Source organism: Xenopus tropicalis, chromosome 6, assembly GCF_000004195.4.
Source record: "Xenopus tropicalis strain Nigerian chromosome 6, UCB_Xtro_10.0, whole genome shotgun sequence".
Taxonomy (NCBI): Eukaryota; Metazoa; Chordata; class Amphibia; order Anura; family Pipidae; genus Xenopus; species Xenopus tropicalis.
The window spans coordinates 89,429,924-89,443,046 of record NC_030682.2 but is presented as its reverse complement, the minus strand read 5'-3'; the positions used below and the strand labels follow the sequence as shown (position 1 = coordinate 89,443,046).

Genomic DNA, 13,123 nt, shown 5'->3' with positions numbered 1-13,123 from the left:
TGAAAAAGTTCTTTGTGGGTGCCAATTAAGGTCTGTGATTGGCTATTTGGTAGCCCCATGTGGACTGCTAGCCTGCTTGGAGTAAAGCTGTGTCTCTCTGCTTCCAAAACTTGCCTCCAAGCCAGGCATTTAAATATGGCCACCTACTTTGAGGCCATTGGGAGCAACAAAGGGTGTGGTGAGCAACACATTGCTTACAAGTCACTGGTTGGAGATCACTGCTCTAAACTCACATTTTGATAAATCTGCCCCTACATTTCATAGACTTTCTTTTGGAAATGCAATGAAAAGAAAATAGTAATTCTGGCATGTGCAAAAAGTTAAACACCCTCCCACTTGTTCATAAATAATTGTTAATATGCTGTCCAAAAAGTTAGATATACTATTATATAACTGCAAAGGACCTTTAGGATGGTTTGGCTAACACAGGAGTGGTGTTCCACCATTCCACAGTGCAACGTTGTATACACGAACGTTATCTTCATAGAAGACTCATCAGGAGGAACCATTACCTGCAACCTCATCTTAAATGCAAGATCTGAGGAATATAAAACAGCATCTAGACAAGACAGAGGCTTTGTGGAAGCAAGTGCTGTGGACTGAGGAATGGATTGCTGAAGTAAAAATTTCATTCTTTGGTCACAAAAAGTTTGCATGGAGATATAAAGGAGCAGCCTTTAATGAAAAAAAAATCCTTTATGGAGTTTAGGATACTTTAGAATCCTTTAGGATCCTTTAGGATCCATTATGCTTTGGGGCTGTGCTAGTACTGGTAGAGGTTAGAACGGATTCCACTAAATATATTGTCAATGCCAGTGTAAAACCTTCAGCCAAGGAGCTAAATCTGAATAGGGGATCCAGCTAAAACAGAATAATCAAAAGGTGTTTACAAGCTGTGATCTGTACCAAAAAAGGTGATACTAAATAGTGACTTGGGTGCCCTTACTTTTGCACATGGCACAATTAGTAAGTATTACAGTTGAAATAAAATGTAACTGTGCCTTGACACTTGCTAATATGTTGTTTCTTACTGGTAACAAAGTTGGCATAATATGTAATTAGTCAGGGCTGTCTAAACTTCTACACTCTACTGCATGCGCAAGTGGAGTTTATGGTATAAACTGGAAAAACTGGTAAAAGGCTCCTTTTACTAATAAGAAGAAGGTAGGTAATCTGTATGTATGATTTGGCATTCAAAATAGTCATTCCTTATTTACTACCGTTTTAGTGTTTTTAACCTACCATATCATCAGTTCAGAAGCACCTGAGACTTAAATATAAGCATTTTTTCATGACCTCTGCCATGGGCATGTGTGTTCAAAAATGACCAATGAAAAATTAATATTCTTTGAGTGCCTATAGCTATTACATTACCTTACACAGTTGCTATGGAACATACCTGTTTCGGTGCTCAGCTAAGACTTGGTAGATGCTGATTAGGAATGTTTGGTTCTCAAAGCTGCCCAGGACACAGTCCTTGTATATCCGAAACTCTGCAGCAGTCACTGCCTCTCCTTCTGGAATTTGGGATAAATTAAACTTATATTCTTTATGGTGCCAAAGACGTGGTGACAAATCCTTGTCATGTTCAACTAGAAAAATGAATAGGGGAAGCCATTATTTTAGCTTTCCTACCAAACCAATATAACACAAATAGCACATAGCAGTCTTGACACTATAACTGCAATATATAGTTGAGAGCTGTATCAAAAGTCAGGAGATTAACTTGAACCTTTATATTCAATTTCTCAAAAAATCTGCAAATTTATCCCTGGCTTAACGCTAACTTTTAGCAGCAGCTTTATCAAAATGTGAAGTTTGAGTTCACTTCAGTAAAATTCCCCCACCCTTAGACCCAGCCCTAGGTAACCCAGCCGGCCACCTACCCCCCGGCGCATACCTGTGTGTGAGTAGGTTTGCTGTGCTAGTCAACCAAGATAAAGAGAGTGCTTACTAAAGGTAGTTTCCGATTTTGCCACCACTTTAATGAGCTTTTATGAGCTAAATTATGAAATAAAGTTCTCTTACTGGTTAGAAACTGGCCCATAGTGTGGTAAGTAGCATTGTCATTGTTAAATTTTCCTGCATCTGTAATTAGGTTTATTGGTTAAACATATACTGGGACTGATTTATCACTGGTTTATATGCCCTTTAATCCGTTTTGCCTCTTCTGCCTACCCTTAGTTCTGGCCCTTGCTACCATTTATTTGTTACTTCATTTAATGGCTCTTTTGAAGGCTTAAGCATACAGAATTCCTATCCTTATTGCATTTTAGGCATTAGATATGCTATAGTTCTCCTTTAACTATTTAACTATCACAATATGTTTAAAAGAATGAAAGAAATAACAAACTATTTGATTCTGAGTGAAAGAGTATAATCTGACACATTTGCAACAGGTTTTATACACTGGGATCATGTTAAACTCCCGACAATACGTTCCTTGACTGTATCAGACATACTGGAGAATTTGCTTATTTCTCCAAACGAATTAACTCATAGAATATTTTTGCCAATGGGGCACAGTCAGGCTTCTCTCTAATACTGGTGAAAGTGATCCCTGCATGGTCAACATTCCACAGATCCTTCCTACTGTCACACAGATGCCTAGAACACACAGATTTGCAATGCTCTGCAACTTTGTTAAACGGCCAAAGAGAATAGGCTGTTCGAAAACAGTGCATTTTTATTATCTTTGGCTGGCAGGTTTCCTTTTTGTTAAGGGTAATACAAAACATACAATATAAGCCTGTTTTAATGACATGTCCATATTCTGACCACATTATTTCCAAAGAACATAATTTGCTTTAAAAATATAGAGACTATGAGAAAATCTATTGTGGCCATTTATTGTTTACTTTTAGGGGCATGAAACAACACAATCTATGCCCACAGCATGGATTTTACTATTTTTTTTCAAAGCATATATTTGAAAAATGTTGTAGACAAAGATCTATTTATAACAAATCACCTCCCCTGAGTTTCTTTTTTGTTTTGTTAGCTTGACCCACTTTCTGGTCATGTAACTTAACTTACATAAACCTGGCTGTAATGTATAGGTATTTAGAAGTCACTTCTGTTGTGTATGATCTAGTGTAGCCTAGTGTCCAGAAAATCACTTGCATTCTATTCATCCAAAAGTTGACTAGATGTCTTATACAAAGGGAGGTTTATCCCCTCAAAATGTTGAATTTCATCACAAACCAATTTCACTGATGATCTAGCCTAGTGCCCAAAAATATAGCAATAGAAAAAAAAATCACCTGCACTTATATTACCATATAGCAGAATTCTTACAAATGGAGGGTTATATCCTGTGTCAGAGTGGGGTACCCAGGGCCCACCAGCTGCCTGAGTAAAGGACCCACCACCCAACCACTGCTGCACTGAAATCCCCAACCACTGCTTGTCCCCTTTCTGCCCCACTACTGCACACCACAGCTACTTACTACCTGTCATCAATCAGGCTGCACCTCTAGGGAAAATGTAAAGATAGCCGTGCATTCCACTGTGGAAAGTGCAGCCATCTTTAATTTAGTTTAAAGCTTTCCTAAGTAATTATGGGCAGGTGGCAATGGCCAGAGCCCACAAGGATGCCGACCAAATCAAGATCTCGACAATTTTAGGTGAGATGTCGATCGGGTAGGCCTGTAGAGGGGTCTCATGCATGTTCGTGTATGGCCACCTTAAGACGACAGCTGTATAACCATTTTGAGATGGGACCATTATCTATTAATTCTTTTAGAACCAGTATGATAGTTGTATCTCTAATCTGGTCTCCATTCCATGTTTGTATAGTTATGCACATTCCACATAATTACAGGTTATTTCTCTACCCTTGTTGTACCTCTTTAGCAAGGTACTCCCAACTTTTTGTGCTTTACAGGAGCAAATATAATTTCTGTTTTGCTAAAACCACTTTATAGTGGCTCAACATTACTTAATTAGGATAAATACAGATTTATGCACACATGCAAAATTACTGTTATATATGCTCAAAGAAACAGAATTTTTAAAATGTTAAACAGATAAGAGAACTGTTTTAGTTGCTCTGCATTAAATATGATATCCTCTGTTCATATCCCAAAGGTGTTATGTATTTTATGCTGCCTGAGTAAAATGTATAGTGATAATTCCACTGGGTTGAAAATCTAAATCATAACAAATGCTGCAAGAATGTCAACAACTGTGGGATGAAATTTCTTGGATTTTAAGTGCCAAAATTTAGATTATGGAAATATAAATAAGAAGCAGAAATAGTTCATTATACTGCTTTCAGTTCCATCCCCTACTATTACTGTAAAGGTTCCTACCTTTGGTTGCTTTCTCAAAGTGGTTTTCAGTCATTCAAAAAAAGCACAAAAAAATGTTGGTATAACTTTTGGTTACAAAATTTTGAGTAATTATTTTAGATTTAGACATTAAAATTGCAACTGCAAAGGCATGGGTACAATGATTCGTACATGATGAAGAGATAGTCTTTTGAATTATTCTTCAGTCATGCAATTAGTGATGGGAGCCAAAGGAAAGTCCTACTGGTGAAACTATAGTTTGTAGCACTCCAATATAAAATGAACAGTGGAACTGAACAACATACATGACAAGTAGTGGCGTTTTTATGACATGTAGGGCCCCTAGGCGTCACTTTGTACAGGTCCCCCATTAGGCTGTATCTGTGAAGAAAAATATGTGGGGTCTATGTGATCGGGGGGCCCATAAGCTCTTTTAAATTATTTTTCAGCTCTACTCAGCTCTACTCTTCTGTATCTGTTTTACTTACCTATTATTTGCGCTGACATGCGTCTGCGTGCCCAAGTTTCACCAAAGCTAAATGCTTTTTATGCTGTGTCGATTCAAAATGGCTTAGAGAGCTTTGGTAAACCTTGGGCAGGCACCTCAGCACAAATAATAGGTACGTAAAACAGATACGGAAGAGTAGAGGTGAAAATTAAAAAAGATACATGGGCCTCTAGGCTATAGCCTAGGCATTCCTAATGGTTAATCCGCCCCTGATCACAACAAACCTGCAGGACATTTTTTTCTTATAATGGAAGGCTCCTGCATGAGTAAGGGAAAGTGCTCAAAGCACCATTCTAGCAAGCAATGGATATCACTTCAATGTATGTACAGTGGCCCTTTAATGAGGATCAACCACAATAGGAAAAGTGTTGAGCAAGCATAAAAAATCAGATGTAAAAAGCAGCAGCAGGCTAGAAAAAGAGCAAAACAAAAAATTGTTAAAGGAAAGAACAGAGCATGCCGAAGTTGAAAATATGGCTTAGCACTGAAAGCCAAGGCTGAACATGTAAACATATTAAAGATTCATTGGTAGAATATTCTTTTCTCAGGAACAAGCTGCTTTAGTATGTTTAAGTTGGTAAGGACTGTCATTGTAATTTGCAGAACACAAACACATATATACAGTATATATAATACAGTATATATATATATATATATTTAACAGCACAGGAAGGAGTGATTTTATGGCAGGTGCTAGGTCCTGAAGTCACCATTGGAATCCCAGGGAATACCAATACCAGGCACAGCTTTCCCTTTTAAATTCATAATTACTTCTGAATGTTGACATTTATTTTTAGATTGTTCCTTGAGCACTGAATGTCTGTAGTGCATCAGACACAACAAAGCAAGAGGTATATAAATGCAACAATTAGTGGAGTAACATTTCATATTCTTTATTTTGTGTTAGCTTCAACCTTTTTTTGCAGCCTATTGTGGGAAAAAAGTAATATTAGTAGAGCAATAAGTAGAGTGAGGCTATTTAACAATATTAGTTTAATTTATTAACTGGGTTGCCTTGTAATATTTTGTTGAATGCTTCTAACCTATTCAAATGTGGGATCTGCCAATTCAGGGGGTTGCTTCTTCATAAAAATGTTATTCCATTTTATTCCATTTCATTTCATGTTATTCCATTTCAGAGTTTCATAGTTCAGTGTGTTATTTGACGCACCAAACAGCCTTTGGTGTTGTTCTATTGCAGCTCTATGGAAGGAAATGCCCAAATGCTGAATGGAGGGAAGGCTGGGACTGCAACTACTGTTCAGCCTATTTTTCTGCACATTGGAACTATTATACCCTTTTAACAAAGCATCTACCAAAACTAGTCTCACTTAAAATAGGTGAGAGCATTTTATAACATAGAGAATTTATTTTGACAAATTATATTTTTATTATTAAAACTGTGTTACAGGCAATACATACATAGAATGTCCTATTCCTAGCAACTTTACAATTGGATTTCCTTATTTATTTTACAGTTACTGAATTATCTGCTTTACTCTTCTGCCTTTTTCCAGTGATTAAATGGAGATTAAATGTATTAAAAAAATGATACATTTTATTACTTATGTTTCTGTGCAGGACCTCTCTATTCATATTCCTGTCTCTTGTTCAAAACCACTGCTTGGTTGCTAGAGTAAATAAGAACCTAGCAACCATATAGTTGCTAAAATACCAAACTGGAGAGCTGCACAAAAAGCTAAACAGCTTAAAGATGAAAAATAATAAATGTAGACCAATTGCAAATTGGTCTTTGAATACCAATGTCTATATCATACTGAAATTCAATTTAAAGGTGAACTACCCAGTTAAGTTGAGTCAGAATGAGTTATTTAATGTCCAGACTCGACTAACCAAATGGTTCTTCTGCTCTCAAAATCTATGCTAAAAATAACTGCTAAAGAATTTTCTTCATTTAGATGGTACTCTCTAAAAAAGGGGTCAGGAACCTTTTTGGCTGAGGTATGGTGGCTGCCAAGGATGCTGGATGTGGATGCGATGCGGAGGAGGGCGTGGCCTGCGCTCAGCGGATAGAAGACATGTTCTAAGGATTAGAACACATCTTCAATCCACTGAGCGCAGGCCACGCCCCTCGTAATTTTTTTTATTAAAGATTTGGCAGCAAGCCAGATGCAGCCATCAAAAGAGCCACATCTGGCTTGCGAGCCATAGGTTCCCTACCCCTACTCTAAAAGAAGACATAATCATTCAAAATGAATAATATTTCCAAATGGATCTCTTTATTGTTTTAGTTCTCCAAACTCTATTATCACTTGGATACTTTTAAGATAGGAAAGTTAAGATAGGATGCTGCAAGTCCACAGTTGACAACTCGGCGAGTGTAATATCCATAGCAGATGATTTAGCAGGAACATTAGTGCATGATGCTCAAATGCTGATCAATTGTATTCAAATTATTAACCCTAGATCAGTAGGAAAACCCACTGTTCTATGTGTGGGGGTTAAATGTTTTTCTTCCTGACCTCAGAGGAGAGCAATGGTTGTCTGCATTTAATTTTCAAACCACATTTCGTCCTTTTCCGCCTGCACATGACCACAAAGAAAAACAATGTTCATGCTGCGCATTCTTTTCTGATTCTTTTGGGTTAATTGTTGGTTTCTGTTAGAAACAGCACTTGTTCATGTAGCCAGGAGTATAAATGTTCAGATGTATAGGTGCTTGCACAAAAAGAACTGGTATTAAGGACACTATCCAGTGTCCAATCAACATGTGGTAGAACTATTACAGAGACTTTTTTTCTAGTGTTAACAAGTGTAACTTTGTCTCTCTTCTTGTTCAGAGCTTATCAATTCCTTTTTGGCTAACAGCTTCAGTATCTTTAGGCTGATGCCCAACAGGGAAATTAGTTACCCGTGGTTAAATTGCTACTGCGGGCAAATAATCTCCCCAAAATCGCCAGTGGAAAAGCATACGCAGGCAACTTCAGGCAACTTAGCAATGCATATGCCTTCCCACCACGAGATCTATTGCAGGTGACTAATCTCCCTGTCGGACATAACCCTAAGATTAATATCTGTACCTCATTAATAACACTATAACTACTTATGCTAACTTATGCTAACCTTTGTTTAGCCATGGGATTTGCAATGTATTTTTATTTTTTAGTAGAAAAGTAATGTTCATTCTAAAGTTGCTATGGTTCTTATTGTTTATCTTCACTTTCATAATTTTTCTGGTTTTTGTTCCACACAATTTTGTATGAAAACAGCCCATATCACCTCCCACTGCTCCTTACTTCTGTCTTTGTAAATTGTGTGAAGCACAGCTGGGGTTATTCTTTTGTGATTCTCACCACAAATGTGATTATGTCTAATTTCAAGCAATTCACATAAGCAGCAATGAGGAGGAGTGGGTGTTTAAAGATGTATTGGCATCCAAAAAAAATCATGATGTGAGCCAATCGCTTAAGGGTACCAACTATAACACAGATGATATGCAGTTGTATTGATTTTGGAAATGCATAAGTCAGAAAGGGTGGGGGAAGTGACTAAGCCTAGTCTAAGGAGATCCCTATAAAAATGCATATATCCTACACAAAATAATCAACATTAAAGGAACACTGCAAAAGAAGAAAATGCTATTGCGAATATTAATATAAAAGTTAATGCCATGGGTCAAATACCATTAACAGTCAGTGGACAGTGCTTAAAGCATAACTTAACATGCAGTCATCAACTGAAGATGGGCACCACAACCAGGGACTCGATCTTCATTACTGAAATTCACTACCTTCGAAGGAAGCATGTGTAGTTGTATGGATAGTAGCCTTACACCAGCGGTTCTCAACCTGTGGGTCGGGACCCCTTTGGGGGTCAAACAACCCTTTCACAGGGGTCGCCTAAGACCATCGGAAAACACATATTTCCAATGGTCTTAGGAATAATTTTATGGTTGGGGGTCACCACAACATGAGGAACTGTATTAAAGGGTCACGGCATTAGGAAAGTTAAGAACCACTGCCTTAGACTGTCAAATTTGAAAACATACACCTTTCCTACACAAATCTGAATATAATATGAATATGGGCATGTGATAGAGGGACCAGATCACTTGAAAATCCAGGAACATGTCTAATAAATACATGTTAAAGGGCAACTTTAGTAATAGCATTACTTTTTTTTCTTATCTTTCTATTTATCCCCTCTCCTATTTATCTTCCCATCCCTTATTCAAACCATTGCCTGTTGCTAAGCCAAACAAGACCCCAGTAACCAAATAGTGGCTGAAATTCCAAATTGGAGAGCTGCTACACAAAAGGTTTGATAACTGAAATACTACAAAGAATAAAATATGAAAATTTAAGATTTACCACAGAAAAACTCACCCACTTTTTTATTCATTGTATGGGATTTTTAGGAGCATTTTTATCAAATGGTGAACTCTAGCTTATGCCATTTTATAAATGCTTCTAAAACTCACCTAGGGTTTTAGAGGCATATTTATCAAATAATGAACTCAAACTTTCACCCATTGATAAATAGGTTTTTAAAATTCCCATAGAAATGAATAGAGAGCAATGGAATGTTGCTGTGGTGGTCTTTAGTTGATTTGATAAATTTGCCTCTTGCCTCTCAAGTGGGACATTTTTTTCATTATTTTGGGTAACAAGGGAGCAGATACTTATGGAACTATGAAACAGAAACTGCTATCTCTTTCTAGTAACCATTTATTGTAGAGCCATCCATTAGTCTCATGAGCAGCAGTAAATCTGAGCATAGACAAACACTTTTTACTTGGGATAACTGACTTGAGATATTCGCAGGACTATAATCACAAATCTGTTCCATTTTCCATTATTTATACCACACAAGAGGGAAGGACCACATTAATGGCTATCTGCCAAAAAGCACTGAAGAGGACACTTGAACTCTTCTGTAGGGTCCAAAAAAACTCAGCCACTTCCTAACTTTCCCTCAGTATATATTTGTCCCTCATGGTAGCACTGACCAAGTGTAATGGCAACTGCATGTGTTCCATTTCCCTTTCTATTCCCAACAGAAGGTTGCTTGTAAGATGCCACAAAATTTTTGTATGTACAGTGTATCTTACTATATGTTACTTCAGTGGCTTTCACAATGCTTTTGTGAGCACAGCACTCAGAGATATACTCATCATATTAACCTGGTGAGTATAAAAACCCACACAGCCTATTAGTCTGGAACATTTAATACAGCACACGAGCAATATGTATCTGCAACAATATTTTGATATATTTTGATAGAATCATATGGTTTGAGATACTGTACTGTAGTATTTTGGGGTCAGTAATACATATTATGATAAATATAACAACCCCAAGCAAACACATTTCAGTACCTTCTAATAAAATCTAGCACATAATGTGGCTAAACTGATACATAAAACACAGTAACAGGTGGATTAATCATAATGGAACTACATGTTGTGTCTGCTCACAAAAGTAATTACAATGAGCATGAACAGAAAACAAAACTCCATTCCAACAGCTGTAATGGTCTGTGGTTGTCTCCAGATTACTGAGAGTCTGCCAGTTAAGATACTGTGCATTGTTATATTCCTGTTTGAGAAACACACTAATGCACATTTTTGCAGGCAAGAAATACAAATGAATTAACTGCAGTTTTATTGCAGCCTATTATAATAATTATGATATGACATAAAGTATCTTTTTTGTTTATTTGTTTGAAATTTTACTCTGCATAGCTTTTTTTTTTTAAAAAATGTGTTTGGTTTAGTTTCAGTTTCTGCTCACCATGTATACTTCCAGAAAAAAAATACACGGCAAACCAGCTGACTGACAAAATTAGGAACCACTTCTGTTTTAAGGCTGATATTGGTCAAAAGCCAATCGCTTGTTTACTTTTCTTAGAATGGACAGGACCTTAGCGCACTGACAAATCTGCAGTTACCTGCTGGCAGCTTGTAATGTACATAAAACTGAACGGTTTACCATATTATTAAGGGGAAGTGGAGGTTAAGGAAAGGTAGACTGTTTATAACATAAGCCGCTAGATTTGTCTAACATTCCATTTGGAATAAAGGTTGTATGGATGATTAGATCCACAGAATGTGCACTCAGTGTCAATAGCAACATGCTAAATAGATAACCCAGTTGGATAACAGGTGCCAGCCATAAGCACAATATGAAATGATACTCAGGACCTCTGTGGAGGAATCTTTTGCTGTTGCTCAAAAATTCCACAGAGACTTGACAAATATGAAAAAAATCATGAAAAAGAAAAGAAATGCAGCTGTTTGGAAAGTAAATTAACATCTGTAAAGAGCCACAATCCACCTACACCAAAATCAAGAGGAATCTGAAAGAGATATTTTCTTGAGGTCCATAGGGACGTAGTTGTAAAAGTCATATTTCAGTACTACTTGACTGTTTACTTACACTCTTTCAGGGAGGAAATTTAACTTTATACTTTTAATTGTTAAAGAATCATATCAAATGACACATAAGTGAATAATGCTACCAGTGTTACGTGTATTTTCATCAGCCATGTCTACAAATGTGACAAAATATGCCAGAAACACTAAGAGCAAATTTATTAAAATGTGAGATTAATGTTCACCAAAGAAAAATTCACCCACTTTCTCTTCATTTCTATGGGATTTTAGGAGTGTATTTATCAATGGATGAAAGTTAGAGTTCATCCATTGATAAATCCGCTTTTTAAAAATCCTACATGGAATGAATAGAAAGTGGAGACATATTTCTGCTGTGAGGCTGTGAGATCTAATCTCACATTTTACTAAATCTGTCCTTTAGTATGCTAGCTTCAAACATTATATAAAACTCTTTTAATGAAAGTAATTATATAATTAGAAATTGGTATAACAATGTGGTAATATGTTTAAGATATTTCCTGTCCAGTACAGAAATGCTGCACAGATATGGGACCTGTTATGCAGAATGCTCTGGACCTGAGGTTTTCAGGATAAGGGATCTTTCTGTAATTTGGATCTCCATAACTTAAGTCTGCTAAAAAATTATTCAAACATTAAATAAACCCAATATGATTGTTCTGCCTCCAGTAAGGTTTAATTATATCTTAGTTGGGATCAAGTACAAGGTTCTGTTTTATTATAACAGAGAAAAGGGAAACCCAAATTATTTGATTAAAATGGAGTCGATGGGAGACGGCCATTCCGTAATTCGGAAATTTCTGCATAACAGGTTTCTGGATAACAGAGTCTGTACCTGTAGAACCCTGGTATGGTAGAGGGGGAAGATTTGGAGAGAGACAGAGAGAGAGAGAATGTGCTTTGGCTTTATATATGCTCATTAGAAAGGTCAGGGCTGGAATGGCCAATCAGGACAATAGCAAACTCACAAGTGGACCTAGGTGGGCCCTTCTGTTTTGTGGGGCAAACAGCATTTATGCTTTAATTCCTGCTTTTCTCAATAGATGATAGTTGGAGCTGATGGTGATGATTTTTCTCTTTTTGCTATAAATGTGCTTTTGTGTGAACACATCTTTGGCTTATTATATATGCATAACACTGTACTATAAAGATGAGCCCGACAATGGCAAAAAATTTGGAATCAAGGATCTAATCAGCACCAGCCATTGCTTTGCTTTAGAGGAGTCATAAACCTTTCCTTAAAACTCTTCCAACGCTCCAATGTAGACATACCAATAGATGCAATAATATTCTCCTATGGCAATTGCTTCAACCAGATATCAGTCATCTCATATGTAACATGATTACTTATGATATGCCAGTTACATTTTCTAAGTTAAACTTTTAGGGTTTAAAATGATTTAGATGACTGCAAATACTAAAAACTCTTTTGGAATAATAATAACAATACAGTTAAACAAGTTTTCCATATTAATAAATACGCAAACCTTTTTTTTTTTTTTTAAATGCACGCTTTTTCAAATTAGAATGAAACGCTCCAAATCACAAACTTGAAAATTAATAAATAACCCCAATAGTGTTCTCCTCTAAAAAATGTATTTAAAGAATGATAATATGGACAGGTGTAAAAACACCAGGCAGTTTTTTGATTGTTCATTGTGTACACCCATATAATGTACAATACTGTAAGCTCTTTTGGGCAGGGCTCTCTTCAGCTCTTGTACCGGTTATTGATTGCTTTATATATTACTCTGTATGTCCACTGTATGAAACCCACTTATTGTACAGCGCAGCGGAATATGTTGGCGCTTTATAAATAAATGTTAATAATAATAATACTCTCATTGGAAAATTCTCTGCAATTAATTTGGCTATTGGCTTGAATAATTCATTGTGATGTTGCTACAAAAGATTTAAATATACTTCCACCCTTGCTTATGTTGGACTATG

At 36.6% G+C, this 13,123-nt stretch overlaps 1 protein-coding gene across 1 annotated transcript in view; it reads right to left on the bottom strand.

Moving 5' to 3' along the window:
* bmp6 (bone morphogenetic protein 6) overlaps window positions 1-13,123 on the bottom strand; it is an 84,703-nt gene that overhangs the window by 39,856 nt on the left and 31,724 nt on the right. The window contains 1 exon segment of the mRNA NM_001112907.1: window positions 1,400-1,592. Coding sequence (NP_001106378.1) covers window positions 1,400-1,592 — 193 coding nt within the window.